At 33.0% G+C, this 20,503-nt stretch overlaps 1 protein-coding gene across 1 annotated transcript in view; it reads left to right on the top strand.

Annotated features, from left to right (window-relative positions):
- EXOC4 (exocyst complex component 4) overlaps window positions 1-20,503 on the top strand; it is a 911,913-nt gene that overhangs the window by 69,758 nt on the left and 821,652 nt on the right. Inside the window, 2 exon segments of the mRNA XM_074267888.1 lie at window positions 7,044-7,228; window positions 12,424-12,533. Coding sequence (XP_074123989.1) covers window positions 7,044-7,228; window positions 12,424-12,533 — 295 coding nt within the window.

Genomic DNA, 20,503 nt, shown 5'->3' with positions numbered 1-20,503 from the left:
ATAATAATGGTAATAAGGGGCATGCTTGTTTCACCCCTGATCTTACTGAAAATGTATACAGTTTCTCTCCGTTGCAAATAATACTTATTATAGGTTTTAGATAGATATTGCTTATTATTTTAAGGCAAGTTCCCTTTATCTTCATGCTCTCTAGTGTGTTTAATAGACTATATTTTGTCAAAACCTTTTTCTGCATCTATTGAAGTTATGTGATTTCCATTGGTTTTGTTTTTGATATGTTCCATTATGGTATTGAAGCAGCCCTGCATTCCTGGTATAAATCCCACTTGATCATAATGTATTATTCTGCTGATAAATTGCTATAATCTCTTTACTAGTATTTTATTTAAATTTTTTGCATCAATATTCATTAGAGGGGGCTGGTTTATAATTTTCTTTCTCTACTTTGGCCCCTCCTGGTTTAAGTATTAGTACCATATTTGTGTCATAGAAGGAATTGAACAGAACGCCTCCTTTACCTATTTTCCCCAGTAGTTTATATAATGTTGGAATTAATTGTTTTTTAAATATTTGGTAGAATTCACTTGTGAATCTATCTGATGGTGAAGATTTTTTTCTTAGGTGTTCATTAATGACTTGAATTTCTTTTTCTAAAATGGGATTATTTAAGTATTTTATTTCTTCTTCTGTTAACTTGGGCAATTTAAATTCATCTATTTCAGCTAGATTGTCAGACTTGCTGCCATAGAGTTGGGCAAAATAGCTCTTTATTGTTTTAATTTCTTTTTCATTGGTGGTAAATTCATCCCTTTCATTTTTGATGCTGGGGATTTGACTTTTTTTTTTCCTTTCCTTTTTCTGATCAAATTATCTAAAAGTTTGTTTATTTTATTAGTTTTTTTCATAAAACCAACTCTTATTAGTTCAACAGTTTTCTTAGTTTCTATTTTATTAATATCTTTGAGTTTCAAAATTTCTAATTTGGTGTTTAATTTTTAAATTTGTTCTTTTTTCTAGCTTTCTTAGTTGAATGCCTAATTCATTGATCTTCTCTTTCTCTATTTTATTTTATGTAGTTAGAGATATAAAATTTCCTCTAAGAACTGCTTTGGCTACATCCCATAGGTTTCATGTTGTCTCATTAGTGTTGTTTTCTTGGATGAAATTATGGATTGTTTCTGTGATTTGTTATTTGGCCCACTCATTCTTTAGAATTAGATTCTTTAATTTCCAATTGGTTTTTAATTTATCTTTCCCTGCCCCTTTATTGAATATAATTTTTACTGCATTGTGGTCTGAAAAGAAAGCATTTACTATTTCTGCCTTTTTGCATTTCATTATGAGCTAATACTTGGTCAGTTTTTGGGTAGGTGCCACGTACTGCTGAGAAAAAGGTATGTTCCTTTCTGATCCTATTCAGTTTTTTTCTAGAAGTGCACCATTTCTAGGTTTTGATGATCCTATTAACCTCTCTAGTTTCTTTCCTGTTTATTTTGTGCTTAGATTTTTCTGATTCTGAGAGAAGGTTGAGGTTCCTCACCAATATAGTTTTGCTATTTCTTCATGTTACTGGCTTAAAATTTTCTTTAGTGTTTGACTGCTCTGCCACTTGGTACATACACATATAGTATTGTTCCTACTTCATTATTTTCTGTACCTTTTATTAAGATTGTACTTTCCCTCCTTATCTCTTTTAATAAGATCTCTTTTTACTTTTGCTTTCTCTGAGATAAGCATTGCTTACCCCTGCTTTTCTTTTTTTTTTTTTTGCTTCAACCGAAGCATAAGAAATTCTCTTTCAACCTTTTATCTTTACTATGTATGTATCTCTCTGTGTCAAATGCGTCTCTTGTAAACATCATCTTGTAGGATTGTTTTTTAATCCACTCTGCTATTTGCTTCTTTTTAATGAGATCATCCCATTCATAATCACTTACTGTGAATTTCTCTGTATTTCATGATTCATTAATTCATAAATTACCAGCTCTGTATTTCTCTACATCCTATTTTCCCCCTGTATATACTTTTGCCCTCTCTTTCCACCTTGTTCTTAGTGAATTTTTTTTACCCACTCTACCCACTACCTTGTCTCCTCTCACCCCCTCCCCTTAACTTTCCACTAGTGTTTCTGCCCTTGCTTCTCTCCTGCCCTTCTCTTTGCTTTTCCTCTTTCTTCTCCTGCTTCTTTACAGGATTAGCTAAATTTCTATACCCAATGAATGATTAAATTATTCCTTCTTAAAGCCAAAACTGATGAGATCAAACTTCAGATAATGCTCATTCCCCTCCCTTTTTCCCCCTCCATTGTAATAGGTCTTTTGCACCTCTTCATGCAAAGTAGTTGTCCCATTATACCTTCCTTTTCCTCTTTTTCCAGGTCAGACCTTTTTCCACCCTTTAATTTCTTTTTCTTTGATATCATCACATCAGAGTCCACTCACAGCCATACCCTTAGTCCATGTGTGCCAGATACAGTTCTCAACAGTTACAGATAAAATTTTTCCATCTAGGGATGTAAACAGTTTAACCTTTAAATATATATATATATATATATATATATATATATATAATTTTTTCCCCCCTCAAGTTTACCTTTTTATGGTTCTCTTGAGTCTTTTGTTTGTCGATTAAATTTTCTGTTTAGTTCTGATTTTCCAATATATAGAAATTATTGAAAATCTCTTCATTATATATTTGTATTCTGAGTTTTATATTGCAATAATATATTCTATGATAGACATACAATACTTTGTTTAGCCTTTCCCAAGTTGAAGTGCATCAGTTTAAAAATTTTTTGCAACCTTAAAGAGGACTTTTATGAGCATTTTGTACCTCCTTTTATATTTTGTATCACTTTGCATTATATGCCTTTTACTTGGATAGTTGTATCACAAGATATGAACAAATTTAATAACTTTTTTTTATACAGAATTCCAAATTGTTTTCTATATTGAAAATGTTAATCTTTTAGAAGTTTTTTAACTTTTTTTTTCATCTCTATTAAGAAAGAATATATGCAAAGACTTAGACTTTTATGCCCTATTCATATAAGTTGTATGGATCATCAAATGGGTTTTATTGATGCTTTTGTCATTCCTAGAATAAATTATTAGTTATTGAGTAGTTTTGGAGATTGTACTTTATTACATAAATGTAAATTCCTCCAAAAAATTATGTGTATCTGTTCAGTCTGATCATTATATGTGATCTTAAAACTCCAAATCTCATTTGGTTTTGATTATCTTAAGGGATAAGGCAGCATGATGGCATGGTTTTACCAGATCATTTTTTCATTTTCTGGATCTACATGTCACTAAAGGGTAATTTATCTTTATTTTATTGCCCAAGACATGGGTTAAAATTTATTCTAGAATACCAGGACAAATATGTTTGTTGTTCTCTTTCTCCTTGGGGAATGTTTGATCATTTTGTGAAACTGAATAAATTTTCCTTTTGGAGATGTTGGCAGCTTGTAAAGAACCCAGGGGCAATGACGAGTCAGACTGAAGACAAATAGGCTAGTTTCACAAGCAGAATTGGTTCAGGGATTATCAGCCCTGGTTTTCTGGGAACTTATCTTTTCATAGTCTCTGAAATTAAGGAAACTGACTTTGCTATTGATATTTAAATAACGAACACTTTGTAAAACAAAATATTAATTCAGTAAATATGTATTATTAATAAGTACTTATTATATGAAGAGCAATGAACTAGGTACTGGAAAAGAGACTACTTTTTTTCCTTTAAGTTAAAATGCAGTCCTAGTGCTCATAGAGCTACAGAACATAATATACAACAATAGAGATCATGGAAAAAAAAAATCAGAGTATTATGTGATAAATGTTATAAAACAAATCACTATGTGAGGTCCAAAGGAGAAGGTAATTTTAGGTAGGGGGATCATGGAAAGATCTGGAAGAGGTGAAGTTTGAATTGGGCTTTAAAGAATGGTTAGGAAATCAAAAGTGATAAAGACATACTGGAAACTGTAGGGACCAAAGCATAGAAACAGGAGAGTACTGAATTGTTGGGGAAGCATGGAATAATTTTATTTTGGTATGCAGTGTATAGAGAGTAGCAATGGAAGATTGGGCTGAAAATCAGATTATTGTTAGATTATAGAGGACCTTATGTATTAGGCAGAAAGATTTGAAATTAAACTGATAGGTAATAGGGAGGCATGAAATATTTTTTCAGTAGAGGAATGACAAGAATATACGCAATAGATAAAATTTGTATGTATTTTGCATGAAGTTGCATGAGGCATGGATTGAAGAAGGAAGATCTGTAAGAATCTTGTAATAATCAAAGTCATTTGAAATGAGAATGGTAGCAATGGGAATAAAGTGAAAGTGAATAGAAAATATATTGTGGGGAGGCAGTGGACTGGATTTGGTAACTAGTATCTTCTTTGCCTTATTTCCTTAGTCGGTGGATTTTTTACATTAACAATTATGTTTAATGCTTGTTGCATCAACTTTTCTGGAACACTGACTTTGGTGGTGATTGTAATCTTAGGGCTCTAGAATCAAATGTAGACCCTGAGTGCATGTTTTATATTCTTGTTGATTTCATTTTTGATCACTAGCATACTTTATAGTACACGTACAATTTTGGTATAATTCTATTTAATATATTCAAATCAGGCTCTTTAACATAAAGGCTCTGTAGCATATTGAATAATTTTCATCTTTTATATTACCAATGTTTTCCTTTCATTCTATAATACTCACTTAAAAGGGAATACCTGCAACATAGAGTCTATATTTGTGTTTTAAGCTAGGGCACCTTGGACGATCTGGGTTCTCCTACCTCCAGCAATCAGTTGCCTCCAAAGCTTTTCCAAAATTTCTTTATGTACTTGGCATACTTAGCAGTATGCCCTCTCTAACATGCTGGGTCCTTTTCCTTTCATCTTTCTTTATTCAAATGCTGGCTCATTCATGAAAATGGATAGAGCTGGGGAATGGGTAAATGAACTCTTCTTTCTTATGTCAAGATTCCCTTGGCTCTCTACCTCTTAAATTTTTGCCTTTCATATGTAGATATTATGGTTAAAGGCCAAACTCTGGCTAGTCTCCACCAAAGAGGAGAACAATTAGCAAATTCATGAATTATTCTTTTATATATTCTATTCCCTAGACTAGTTGTTTAAGTAAGGACTTGTACATTGATTAATATAGTTATCATGTGGAAGTATTTCCTGAATTTCGAACTATGGGACATGAAATTCAGAAATGCTTGGTGAATTCAAAAGTTGTTTGATTTAAGGGTTCTTTTCATATTTGTATTCATTAATAGACAATATAATTCTTGACTGTCCTTTTGCATTCTTCGTTCCCAAAGGGTAATCTTTTTTTTTTAAATAATAACTTGTAATTTTCAAAATATATGTAAAAATAGTTTTCAACATTCATCCTTTCAACATTCAACATTGTATTCCAAATTTTTCTTTTCCCCTTTCCTTTATCTCATCCCTTGGGCAGCAAGTAATACAATACATATTATGTTTAAAATGTGAAATTTTTCTATATATATATTTCCACAATTATCATGCTACACAAGAAAAATCAGATCAAAAAGGAAAAAAAAATGAGAAAGGAAAAAAAAGCAAACAAACAACAACAAAAAAGGTGAAAATACTATGTTGTAATCCATAATCAATTTTCACAGTTCTTTCTCTGGGTGCAGATGGTTCTCTTTTTCATTAGTTTATTGGAATTGGCCTGAAGCATCTCATTATTGAAAAGAGCCACATCCATCAGAGTTGATCATCACATAATCTTGTTGTGTATAATGATCTCCTGGTTCTACTCACTTCAGATCAGAGTTCACAGATCTTGGTTATGCTTACTTCACTTTTCAGTTTATACAAATCTTGTCACATTTCCTTGAAATTATTCCTTTTGTAATTTCTGGTGGCACAATAGTATTCCATTCCATAAATTCTGATATCACAGATAGTAGATTTGTATATCATAATTTGTTCAACTTTTCACTAATGGGAAGAAAACCATTTAGTTTCCTGTTCTTTGCCACTACAAATGAGCTGCTATAAATATTTTTGTGTTATTGAGTCCTCTTTTTTTCTTTGATTTCTTCTGTGATGCAGGCCTTCTGTAGTTTATAGGTCACAGGTTGTACAATCTAGTAACTTTTATTATGTCATCTAGGAAATAGATGACAAGGAGCTATAATCAAAGCTGCATGTTGGGAGATTAACTTTTCAGGCTGTACTATTATACCCTCTCCATACTTAATGATTCAGTGAAACTGGCCTTTTTGCTTTTTTTTTTTTTTTTTTTTTTTTTTTTTTTGCATTCAGCTTTCCATCTTTCAACTCTATCCTTTTTATTGGCTATCCCCTATACCTGGAATGCTCTCCCTTTTGTTTTCTGCCTTATTTCAAGGTTCAATTTAAATCATCTGTTCTTCAAGAACTACACTCTCCCCTGTGAGATTTTATTTACAATTTATTCTGTATATGTCTTGCATATATATAGTTGTGGCATGTCTTTTTTTTTTTTTTTTTTTTTAATCCTTAGGGCTTATTATAGGGTTTTACACATAGTAAGTACTTTATGAATATTTGTTGTTTTGATTTTTTGATTATTCTAAGTAGCTTTTAAGAATGGTTGGACTAATTTACAGCTCAACATTAGCAGTATATTAATGTGCCTATTTTCTTTTAGCCCTTCCAGATTTAAAATTCTCTCTCTCTCTCTCTCTCTCTCTCTCTCTCTCTCTCTCTGTCTCTCTCTGTCTCTCTCTGTCTCTCTCTGTCTCTCTCTCTCTGTCTCTCTCTGTCTCTCTCTCTCTCTCTCTCTCTGTCTCTCTCTGTCTCTCTCTTTCTCTCTCTCTCTCTCTCTCTCTCTCTCTCTCTCTCTCTCTCTCTCTCTCTCTCTCTGTATGTATGTAAGAGAGAGAGAACTTTGAGTCTCTAATGGATGTGAGAAGGAACCTCAGTTGCTTCATATGGAATTCTACAAAATACTTTTTGATGAGGGGTTTTTCCTAAATCTTTCATTAATAATATTGAAAATATATTTGCTTATAACAGTGGTTTCCTTTTCCTCTTCCAGGTGTCAGCAGTAGATTCGTTAGAAGGCCCTCTCCTTCAGGTGGAGGGCTTGAGTGACCTGAGACTAGAGCTTCATAGCAAGAAGATGAACCTTCATCTGGTTCTCATAGATGAGTTGCATCGACACTTGTATATCAAATCTACTAGTCGTGTTGGACAGCGCAATAAAGAAAAAGGAAGAATGAGGTTGGTTCCAAAATAGTTCTCTGAAAACTTAATTATCTCCACTTAGAGTTCTGTGGAACATCCTGTTTTGTACAACTATTTATGCTTCTTTTGGCTTTTCCTTTACCTCACTGATTTCCTTTCACCACACTGACTCTATAGCTAAACAACTATGCCGTATTATTAATGGGGACTGCTGCTATATGCATTCTGTGTCTGCCTTACTAAGAGCTACATTCATGACTATGATTTTAAAGAGTGTTCTATGGGCAACAGGAAAGATGGCTGAGATTAAAAATTCATAGACACCTCTTTTCTATTTGAAAAAATACCTTGTGTGGGGAATAGAAGAACAGGACAATTGGTTCCAATGTTTATCTTGGGAAGTATATTAAGAATTGTAGTGATATGTAAAGTAGCCCCAAAATGCTTGTGGCCTTAGCATATCTTCCAACTTTAGGGAGCTTTACTTTTTGGAATTAGATTAATAATAATCTGAAGAATAGATCCTCTTTTTACTTCTGGATTGGTTTCACTGAAATATAGATAATTCAAGAGAGTTTGCTTCATTTCACAGTATATCCAGTAGAGAATCAACCTTATCCTCAAGTTATATTTTGTCTTGTCATGGTTCATTTTCTATATGTAGGATCTTTGGTGGGTGGGGTTTTAAAACTTGTGCCAAAGCTGACTTGGTTTCCTGTAGAAAGAAATAAATTTTGTTTTATTTTGGACTTAAGCCCTTGTGTGGTGAACCTAGATCCCAAATGAACTTTCCAAATTGAAGAGTCTATACTTTTCCTCAGTGGTTGTATCTGTTCTCTAAGTATTAATCCTGTATTCTTTTCTTTTATCTTTTCTTTTGATCTTTGCCCTTCTTGTCATCCATTTTTCTTCTGTTTCTAGGAAGTGGTCTTTGTCTTTTAAGTTAGTATAAATTAAGAGTTTAGTTATGACATGAAATAGCATATACTTAAAAATAAAAATCAATACAACCAATCAATATTTCTTGCAAAAGGGGTCCTAGGAGCATTCCTGGTCATTAGAATTCCTCCCCACCCCAATATAGCAGTAATATATTTTTTTTTGTTTTGTTTTAAATGCTTTGGCATCTTTTCTCTGAGACATTAAAATCTCTTTATGAAAATTAATTAATCCATTGCCAACTTTCCCTGTGATGTATGGAGAGGAGAGAAATTTTTACACCATTAAGTCCAGCTGGAAATTGAGCCACAGTATATTTAAAGAAAGTCTTTGGTAGTCTTAGGGCTGCCTGTGTCCTCTTTGGGACAGTTCATCTTTATGCTATCTGATAATTCAGTGACTAACTGGACCATGGATGGACCTTTTTCTCTTGAATTCTAAAACAAATCTGCCAATTAAAAAATCCTATACAGAACTACTTGCCTGTGGGTCACTGTTCACAGAGGAGAAAATTGAAGCCTATGGGGAAAATTTCAGAGAGAAGAAGCAATAGATATGAGGACATGAAGATAGTTTTGAAGCAAATTGGCTTTCCCCCTCCTGGCACCTGTGATAATGTCTTCAGGTCATATTGCTTTAAAACTATGATAGATAGAGATTCATTATCCTATAAATGACAAAAATAGCTTAAATTTATGGCTGAAACATCTATAGATTTTAGCTTTTGGGGGTTATGGAAACAGGTTTTTATATTTGTATATATTACAAATATTTGTATTTAGCTATAAGGTATAGATGATTATAATGCCGGTATGAATACATATATACTGATAGATGTAAACAGTATATCCCACATTGACAGTATATCTTGATACCTCATTGGGACATGAAGGTGACCTAAGTTCTTAAGGAGAGCGGCCATAGTAGACTTCACTAAACTACAAAAGCTTTTGATACAGGGTTTCATTGTGTGTCTTTTATCCATGAAGCTATGTAAATCTATGCATATATATATGGTGGGGGGATGAAGAGAGAGAGAGAGAGAGAAAGAGAGAGAGAGAGGAAGAGAGAGAGGGAGGGAGGGAGGGAGAATGAGTTTGTTTCTAATGCACATTTACTGGACATCATTATACAATGATGTATTACACTCATATCTGAGTGTTTTGTAACATATTTCCTCCTTTATGCATCAAGACTTTTTCACATGTTTGCCATTATTGGCAAAAATCTTATGTATTATTCTCCTTCTGCCTTCTTAGTGTAATCTCAATATAATTTAACCTTTTAAAAATTTTTACTCTAATTTACTAATTTGAATGTCATTGTGGATGGTGTTATATTACCCTAAAATAATTGTTCCCAGTGTTTTTGCTTCTTTAAACTCAGTTGAAAAACAAACAAGAAAAAAAAAATTTGATGAATTCCCAAGTAACTTAATAAGCTGCTTATAAAAATATTCTTTCAGAATTAGTTGTTTACCACAACTATGTTGATAACTCCCAGCTTCAAATTAAAATTTCATTATTGAATTATAATTATTAAGTACTCTACACAATTATAAGCTCAAATTAAATAATTACTAATGTTTTATTTGAGACATTCTTTAGGAACTTGAATTCAGCAAGGTCTCATATGCTTACTGTAATCTTTGTCTTCATCTTAAATTTATTTTTACAAATTTTGTTGAATATAAATAGTATTTTAAATGAAATAAATTGTAACTTGGCAGATGTTTTTATAATCATATAGAAACTTTTTTTCAATGTTGAGGGTTTTTTTATTTACATAAAGGTTTCCAATATTTGATTGGATATCAGATGAACATGGTTTTAAATTTGGTCCCATGTTGAGTTAATGTATTCTTACTTAAAACAAAAATAAAGTGAAAATGCTCATATACAAATATGTAGGAAATGATAGAATTTCAATAAGCTCTCCTGCTGAAAGATGGAAATTAATTTAAAAAATTTTATACACCCAAATAATTGATGAAAATGAAGAGTTACATTATGACATAGTTGTTTTTCTATTGACTAATGACAAGCATTATATTAAATGATAAATGGACATAAAGTTCAATTGATTTTTTTAATTGTTTATCTATAATAGCCTTTATAAGGAAATAATTTCTTCAGATGTGATGTTTTTCTCTTCTAATAATGGTACACTGACAATATTCTCACAGAAAATCTACTAAACCGGGTCTTGTTATACTTCTTCCATTCTTGATCCCTTTTTGTCCAAGAAATTTTTACATGGCCCTAGGTATACAGATATATAAAGTAGGTATGCAAATAAAATATTTATTGGCAATAAATCATAATTTTGCATCTCTCATAACAGTTATAAGATCTCATATGGGGTCAAGACTTGCAGTTTAAAAAGCTGGGTTAAAAATGACCAGTGTTGTCAGATTCATTTGAAAAAGTATATCAGAAAAATTAAAAGAGGATAAGTTTAAATCAGAAAATGGCCTTAGTAATGCAACAGTACTCTAATCAGATCATTTTTTTCATTAATTTTATAATTATAACTTTTTTTTTTGACAGTACATATGAAGAGGTAATTTTTTTTTTTTATTCATTTTTCCAAATTATCCCCTCCCTCCCTCCACTACCTCCCCCCGATGGCAGGTAATCCCATACATTTTACATGTGTTACAATATAACCTAGATACAATATATGTGTGTAAATACCATTTTCTTGTTGCACATTAATTATTAGCTTCCAAAGGTATAAGTAACCTGGGTAGATAGACAGTAGTGCTAACAATTTACATTCACTTCCCAGTGTTCCTTCTCTGGGTATAGTTATTTCTGTCTGAAGAGGTAATTTTTTATAACATCCCTTGCACTCACATCTATTCTGAATTTCCCCTCCTTCCCTCCACCCCCTCCCCTAGATGGCAGGCATTCTCATACATGTTAAATATGTTGTAGTATATCCTAGATACAATATATGTGTGTAGAACCAAAGTTGTTGTTGCACAGGAAGAATTGGATTCAGAAGGTAAAGATAACCTGGGAAGAAAAACAAAAGGGCAAAAGTTTACACTCATTTCCTAGTGTTCTTTCTCTGGGTGTAGCTGAGTCTGTCTATCAATTGAAACTTAATCAGAACATTTGTGAAGATCCATGAAGATTTCAAGATGGCATATAATATGTTTGCTCAATGATATAGTTTTCACATAGCCAGATCTTGTTGCCACAAAAAGTGAAATGTTGATAGTATCTTAAACAGTTTTTGATTATAGAAGCAGATGAGATACAGGTACATGCTAGCAGAATGGAAAGAGGGAACATTCCTAGTCTTGATCCAATGTCCAAAGCCCAAATGAAGTAAGTGCAGGTGTCTGCATATCTATCCATTGTGGTGGTTTAGAAGCAATTTCTTGACAGGTGGCAAACTTAAGAACATGTTGCACATAGAAATGGTCGGAATTTGACACAGTTATTGCATGGGCACCAATACTACTGTGCACATCATCATGATTATTTAGAATTGTTGCAGAAATAAGCCTATAATGACTCGAATAAACATGTTGTCACAGAAGAAAAATGTATATATAGTATATATAAATAAATGAACAACTATTGATTGAGTGAGTTGTCAATAAATAATTTTAATTGCAAACCTCTTGAACCATTATGGTTAGCTAAGTGACTACCACTGTCCTGAGGGAATATCGTTTATAAGTATTTGTCCCCATTCCAAATGTTGTCCACACAATAGCTTAGCAAGGACCAGAAAGACAAATAAGTATTTATTAAGTATTCACCAAGTTCCAGGCACTGTGCTAAGTGCTTTGCAAATATTATCTCATTTATCCCCACAAAAGCCTTGAGGGGTGGGTGTTATTATTATCTCTATCTTACTGTTGAGGAAACTGAGGTAAACAAGTTAAGTAACTTGCCCAGGATTGTATGTCTGGTGCAAGCCTGAGCCTGAATTTGAACCTATTTAAACTTGATGCTTCATGATTTCAGGCCTAGGGCCTTATTCAATGCACCACCTAACTGTATCTCTCACAATGTAGAAAGGCAGTCATTTAAAAAATAATAAAGGTTTGGTTTTCTTAGGAAAAGGAGAATAGGATTAATATGGAGTGAACCTTGAAATATGGAGTGAACATTGATAAAGGATCAGTAATCTTATGAAAGGAGAGGTATTTGGTACACTGGTTGGGAAGAATATCTTGTATAAAGAACAGTTTTGACAAAAGACCTAAACCAAGGTTTGCTGAAAACATTGGAGCACGTGCTAAAGTCAGATTCTTTCTGTTCCTTCTATAGCTCTCTTGTGAAAGATGCTTCCCCAGTGCCCCTGATTGATGTCACAAACATGCCGACACCTCGAAAGTTTCTTGATGCTTCTCAATTTGGTACTCCTGGAAACTCAACTGGTAAGTATCTAATTTTCCAGTTACTCAAGTTTTTCATGTACTTTTATTTTCTTTCATTTCCATTCTTTGTAATTACACCTTATTTATTCTCTACTTTGGTTTCTATGGCACCATTGTCTATATTGGTAGAAATCCAAGTTGGCAAACTAAAAGAGATTATTGAAATTCAACCCATTGGTCAATATGGAGTTTTTGTGTTAGGTAATGGGAATATAGTCATAAAAATGAAACAAACTTGGCCCTCAAGGAGCTTACATTCTAATGAGGGAGACCATATGTACATATATAAATACTTACAGAATATATATGAAATAAGTGCAAGATGATTTGGGGAGCTATTTTAGGAACTGGGGGAATTGGGAAAGGCTTCATGCAGAAGATGATACTTGAGGTAATTCTTGAAGAATTTAAGGGACTCCAAAAAGTATAGGTGAGGAAGGAGGGTATTCTAGGTATGGTGGACAGTCAGTTCAAAAACTTGGAAGTGGGAGATTTTTGTCCTGTGTGAAAAACAGCAATTCATCCTGTTTTCCTGACATGTAGAGTACAAGAAGGGGAGTTAATGATAATGAAACTGGAAAGGTAGGTCAAAGCTAATAGAGGAAAGTGAAAGAGTATATAGAGAGTATGTAGAATGTAATTGTCTGTGGTTTGGAATTTTTTTTTTTTTACAAAGATATTAAAAAAGAGTTGATGATAGAGAGAGCTAGGTGATATAGAAAATACAGTAAAGGATTTGCAATCAGTAAAACCATGATTTCAAATCTTTCTTCAGACACTTTTAAGGTGTGTGATCCTGAACAATTTACTTGGATTCTCTTAGCCTCAGTTTCCTCATCTGTAAAATGGAGATAATCATAGCACCTGCCTTACAGAATTGTTGAAAGAATCAAATACAATAACTTCTTTAAAATGCTTTGCAAACTTTAAAACTCTTTCTATATGTTAACTGTTATTGTTATTTAAAAAAACAACAACAACAACAGTTCAGTTAATTATGCTGTAAGAAATGATGAGCAGGATGCTCTCAGAAAACCTGGAAGGACTTCCATGTAGAAAGCAACAGCAAAATTGTAAAATATTCAGCTATAAATGATATTACTATTCTTGACAATACAATAAAAAATGCTATCCATATCCAGATAAAGAACTGATACTCTGAATGCAGATCAAGGCATATTTCTTTTTATTTACTTTATTCTTTCTTGTGTTTTTTTTTTTCCCTTTTGATCTGTTTCTTCTTTCACACCTGTTACAAATATGGAAATAAGCTTTACATAATAGCACCTGTATAAACTAGATCAAATTGCTCATCTTTTTGGAAGAAGGGAAGGGAGGGAGAAAAACTTGGAAGTCAAAATATGACTTGTGAAAATAAAGGCTAAAAATTTTCTTGTATCTGTGGAAAAAACAAAATACTGTTGTATGTAAAAAATTTTAAAATAGGGAAAAAACAAAACAAAAATTCCAAGTTCAGTTAAAGGCAAATAGTTAGAATTCTTTTTTTAGATAAATTGGAGAAATTAAAAATAAAAATGATATTTGGCTGGCATTTTGTCATGTGATTAAATTAAAGGTGTTATCATGGAATAGGGAGTTTTTAAAAAGTAAATTAGTTGGAAGCACTTGAACTCCCATGTAGGCAACCTCTAATTTACTGATTGGGAATGCATTCTGGAAAATTTATCTGTGAAATCAGTTTTGGGGAACTTGGTATATATTTACTCACTGAATTTTATATATTTATGTCTCACAATAGTTCACAAAAACTTTTTTTTAACATACAACGTAAGACAATTTTCATATTGTAATAGTAATACCACAGAAGCTAAAAATTTATTTCTTTGGGAAGCAAATTCATAGTGAAATATTGGGAAACCCGAAATACATTTTTTTTTTTTTAATATGGAAATTGTGTTGTTGTTTTTAAATGGAGAAAGTGTTTGCCCCCATAGGTTTACCAGTAAGTGGATGTATAGAGTTTTCCAGATCCCAAACCTCCCTATGGCCTAGATTTGTGCTGGCTTGGGCTGTGAAAGGCTTAGAGTTAGAAGTGAAGCAGTGAGAATAGATAAAAATGATGAATGGGATAAGGCTAGAAATTTAGGCCTTTCTTTTATGAAATTAGCATAAACAAAGGCATGGCAGTAAGTATGCATTAGTATGTTTATGAGACAGAGAAGAGACTGGGTTGGAACTATGATTCAGGTAGGATGGTGATGAGTGAGAAGACTGAAAAGGTAAGTTGGGGAAGACTTCAAATGCTATACAAGAATTTTTTCCTCTTGGTGGGGAGCCTTTGAAGATTTTTGAGCAAATGTATGATATGATATAAGTGGCAGTTTTAGAAAATTAATCACCTGGAGACATACAGCCTTTTTTTATACTGAGGGAACGGGAGGTGATGTGGGACCAGTTAAGAGGCTTTTGTAGTTGTCCAGGGATTAGAAAAGACTCTAGATTAGATTGGGGTGAAAAGGAAAGTGAGTGAATACTGTGAAAGAAAAATTGATGAGATTTGAGTACTGATTTGGTATGGGGAAAAAAGCAATAGGTTTTAAAATATATTCTCAGAAAAGGGTGGGCTTTCAAACCTGAGGTCATGAGAATGTGATAGTTATATGAAAGAAGTCAGGATGAAGTACTGGTTTTGGTGGAAGATGATGGAAGTTTGAATTTGTTTTGCTGAGATTAAAGTGACAGTGGGAAATCCAGATGGAAAGGTCTAGTAGACTTTTGAGAATTTGAAAGGAGAACTTGTCTGAGTACTCAGGCATGGAGATGTAGATTTGAAAATCAAGTCATGATCTTGGAAACACAAGAAATGGTTCAGATCAACTAGGGACCTTCTAGATCTTATAGGGATCTTCTGTAAAATTGAAGTAGAAAGTTAAGGACTGTGCCCTGGAAAAGATCCTTTTTAACAAAGGAGAAAAAGGAGAAAAATCACAGGATCATAAATTTAGAGACAGAATCTTAGAAATCATATTATATTTTACATATTATATTACACTTAAGGAAACAGACCCATAAAAGTTGAGTTTCCCCAGGGAGGTCACTCAGTAGGTGTGGCTATCTCTGTCCATGAGGGTTTGAGAGATAGAGTGAGACAGTGTAGAGGGACAGAAAGTATATGGAAATGGTTAACAATTTGTAAAGCCAGGAGCTGGTGAAAGAACATAAAGATGAAAAACATGAAGCCAATTTCCTCTGAGGTGCTAGAAATAGGTGTAAGACTTAAGCAGGAGAGATGATGAGGCAGGGACCGTGGCCAAGGAGCCGAAACAACTGATGAGGCCTCCCTTTGAAAAGAAGAAGAAAGATGACATGATGGTATACTTAGAGAACCCCAAAGACTCTGCTAAAAAGCTATTAGAAATAATTCAGAATTTTAGCAAAGTTGCAGGATACAAAATAAATCCACATAAATCCTCAGCATTTTTATACATTACTAACACAATCCAACAGCAAGAGATACAAAGAGAAATTCCATTCAAAATAACAGTCGATAGTATAAAGTATTTGGGAATATATCTACCAAAGGAGAGTCAGGAATTATATGAGCAAAATTACAAAACACTTGCCACAAAAATAAAGTCAGATTTAAATAATTGGAATGACATTCAGTGCTCTTGGATAGGCCGAGCGAATATAATTAAGATGACAGTACTCCCTAAACTAATCTATTTATTTAGTGCTATACCAATCAGACTTCCAAGAAACTATTTAAATAACCTAGAAAAAATAACAACAGAATTCATATGGAACAACAAAAGGTCGAGAATTTCAAGGGAAGTAATGAAAAAAAAAATTAAGTGAAGGTGATCTAGCTGTACCTAGATCTAGAACTATATTATAAAGCAACAGTCACCAAAACCATTTGGTATTGGCTAAGAAATAGACTAGTTGATCAGTGGCATAGGTTAGGTTCACAGGGCAAGATAGTGAATAAAAATAGCTATCTAGTGTTTGACAAACCCAAAGATCCCAAATTTTGGGATAAGAATTCATTATTTGACAAAAACTGCTGGGAAAACTGGAAATTAGTATGGCAGAAACTAGGCATGGACCCACATTTAACACCACATACTAAGATTAGATCAAAATAGGTCCAAGATTTAGGCATAAAGAACGAAATCATAAATAAATTGGAGGAACATGGGATGATTTACCTCTCAGACTTGTGGAGGAGGAAGGAGTTTGTGTCCAAGGGAGAACAAGAGACCATTACTGATCACAAAATAGAAAATTTTGATTACATCAAATTAAAAAGTTTCTGCACAAACAAAACTAATGCAAACAAGATTAGAAGGGAAGTAACAAATTGTGAAAACATTTTTACAGTTAAAGGTTCTGATAAAGGCCTCATCTCCAAAATATACAGAGAATTGACTTTAATTTGTAAGAAATCAAGCCATTCTTCAATTGATAAATGGTCAAAGGATATGAACAGACAATTTTCAGATGATGAAATTAAAACTATTTCCACTCATATGCGAGTGTTCCGAATCACTATTGATCAGAGAAATGCAAATTAAGACAACTCTGAGATACCACTACACACCTGTCAGATTGGGTAAGATGACAGGAACAAATAACGATGAATGTTGGAGGGGCTGTGGGAAAACTGGGACACTGATGCATTGTTGGTGGAGTTGTGAAAGAATCCAACCATTCTGGAGAGAAATTTGGAACTATGCCCAAAAAGTTATCAAACTGTGCATACCCTTTGACCCAGCCATACTACTATTGGGCTTATATCCCAAGGAAATACTAAAGAAGGGAAAGGGTCCTGTATGTGCCAAAATGTTTGTGGCAGCCCTTTTCATAGTGGCTAGAAGCTGGAAGATGAATGGATGTCCATCAATTGGAGAATGGTCGGGTAAATTGTGGTATATGAAGGTTATGGAATAGTATTGTTCTGTAAGAAGTGACCAAGAGGAGAAATACAGAGAGGCTTGGAGAGACTTACATCAACTGATGCTGAGTGAAACGAGTAGAACCAGGGGATCATTATACACTTCAACAATGATACTGTATGAGGATGTATTCTGATGGAAGTGGATATCTTCAACATAGAGAAGAGCCAATACAATTCCAATTAATCAATGATGGACAGAATCAGCTACATCCAGAAAAGGAACACTGGGAAATGAGTGTAAACTGTTATTTTTACCTTCTGAATCCAATTCTTCCTGTGCAACAAGAAATTCGGTTCTACACACATATATTGTAATATATTTAACATGTATAAGACTGCCTGCCATCTGGGGGAGGGGGTTGGGGGAGGAAGGGACAAAATCTGAATAGAAGTAAATGCAAGGGATAATGTTGTAAAAAATTACCCATGCATATGTACTGTCAAAAATGTTATAATTATAAAATAAAATAAAAATTAAATTAAAAAAAAGTTGTAATTATAAAATAAAATAAAAATTAAATTAAATTAAAAAAAGAAAGAAAAGAAAAGAAGAAGAAAAATATAGTAGTGGATAGAAGGGTGTAGGTCAAGAGAAGATTTTTTCAGACATGGGGCACACATACATGTTTTATTTATTTATTTTTTTAGCCAATCAGAGTTAAGTGATTTGTCCAGTGTCCCACAATTAGTAAGGTAAGTGTATGAGGCAAGATTTGAACACAGATCCTCCTAACTCAAGGGGTGGTGCTCCATCCGCTGTGCCACTTAGCTGCCCCTTCCCTTTCATGTGCATATTTGAAAACAAAGGAGAGCAATATACAGCCTGATTTGAGTAACAGAAATAAAAAAGCCACTAAGAGAAGGCCAAATTCTATATTTTTAAAAAACTGGGAGTCTTATTAAATGAAACATCCTTCTCCTAGGAAAGAAGATACCTGTGGGGGGTGGAGGGGATGGGAGAAGGGGTAGGTGGTGGTGATAGTGCAGAATGTTATATACTCCAGCAGATGTGGTCATGGTGCTAAACTATTTTGCTTCTTTGCTTTTCTTTGTCATAAGAGGAAGCATTTAATCAGTAGGAGAAAAAGCATTTCTCCTCCTGACCCCATGATACAAAGGCATCTTTTAGAGATATATGTTTTTTAAAAAGTGGAGGGAAAATCTAAAGAGAAGTAAGAGAATTTGATTTGAGAGAAATGAAGTCTTGGAGGAAAAAAGAGGGGATAGAATTGTAAAGTCAATTGCCCCTGAAATAGTAAGTGGATGAGGTATCTTAGATTCAGACAAATATGACAGTTTAGTTGATATGAAACTTCATATGTATAATAACCATATTTTTATAAAGTAATCGGTATATTACTTTTTTGAGTAACTATTCAATGATCCCTTATTTTGAGATAAAATTTTCTTATGCCTCTTTAAGTTTAATAAAAACTTGCAACTTCATGTACAAAGAAATATATTTGTTTTTCAGTCACATCCAACTTATTGTGACCCTATTTGGGATTTTCTTGGCAAAGATACAAGAGGGGTCTTTGCCATTTCCTTCTCCATCTGATTTTACAGATGAGAAAACTAAGGTAGACAGAGTTAAATGATTAGAGGCTAGATTTGAACCCAAGAAAAGAAGTCTTCCTGGCTCCAGACCTTATACTGTGTCCATTGTGTCACTCAGCTATTTCTACCAAGAAATATAAGGGTGTCTAAAATCCAGATGAAAATTCTAAAAAATTATTCTTTATATTTATATGTATCATTTACTGACTTGCATTAGTATGCATTTTTCCCGTCTTTGTTGAGTACCTCTCTCCTATTTCAAAGCAATACAAGTATTTTCATCCATGAAGGAATGAATACTCATAGTGTCTCATTTTATACAGTGTTGGGGAAAATATTGCCATTCCTATAGAGAGTTTAGAGAAGTATAAATAGAAGCAGTTCCCCCAAATAATTCCATAGAGAGAGGGGCTACACAGTATTCATTTTTTAATTGTTGAAAAGTATATATAAATAAAATAACAGCTTTTCTCTTTACTATCTTCTCATTAATATTTTTAATAAAATATTCCAAATTAACTAGTTCTTTTTAAAAACATATTATTATGTAATTTTATTTGCTTCTATTTTGTGAATCAAGCAAAGTATTTTACCATATAGTGGAGTTTATTCTATTTGCAACCTTATATTGTTTTAGAATTAGACCAAAGATCTATTTCTAGATTTAAATAAGCTTCTTTCCCTACTTTAGGTTGTTATTCCCAGGTGTTAGTTAAACTAATGCCTTTTTCTAATGTAGATCATCACATTTTAGCTCAGACAGGTCATCAATTATACTTATTGCTAAGCCACAGCAAATGATTCTATTTAAAAATCCTAAAAAGCTGCCAAGTGAAATAAAAAACATTATTGATAAAAAAATAATTGGGAAACATTGCAAATGAAAAGTACGAACACCAAATTTCAAATGATAATAGTGGCAGTAACTGCATAATTTAGTTAACTGGTAGTATTTTTATCTTATCTATTTTTTTAAATTTTATTTATAAATTTTTTTGACAGCATATATGCATGAGTAATTTTTTTTTATATAACATTATCCCTTGTATTCATTTTTCCAAATTATCCCCTCCCTCCCTCTACTCCCTCCCCCCGATGACAGGCAATCCCATACATTTTACATGTGTTACAATATAACCTAGATACAATATATGTGTGTAAATCCAATTTTCTTGTTGCAGGTTATATCTTATCTATTTTTTAATAAGGCAGCTTCTATTCTCTTTTGATAGTAAGATTTTTTTAAAACCCTCAAAGTTTGCAGTTAATTTTGATTCTTTTGGTAGAGACCATAACAATTCTATAGTTTTAGCAATCTGTTTTCTCTTTATCATGAAAGTCTCTGAAAGCTCCAAATGATGGTTCACCATACTGGGGGCCATAATGGAAGTTATCTGTGGAGTTACGTAAAATAAGTCCTCTTTTCCCAAGAGATATATGCTTTACAGACTGGTGTTCCTGGATTTTTCTGTGAGGAAATGAAAGAGGAGGC

The sequence above is a fragment of the Sminthopsis crassicaudata genome, chromosome 5, assembly GCF_048593235.1.
Source record: "Sminthopsis crassicaudata isolate SCR6 chromosome 5, ASM4859323v1, whole genome shotgun sequence".
Classification (NCBI taxonomy): Eukaryota; Metazoa; Chordata; class Mammalia; order Dasyuromorphia; family Dasyuridae; genus Sminthopsis; species Sminthopsis crassicaudata.
This window is presented reverse-complemented; position numbering and strand designations above follow the sequence as displayed.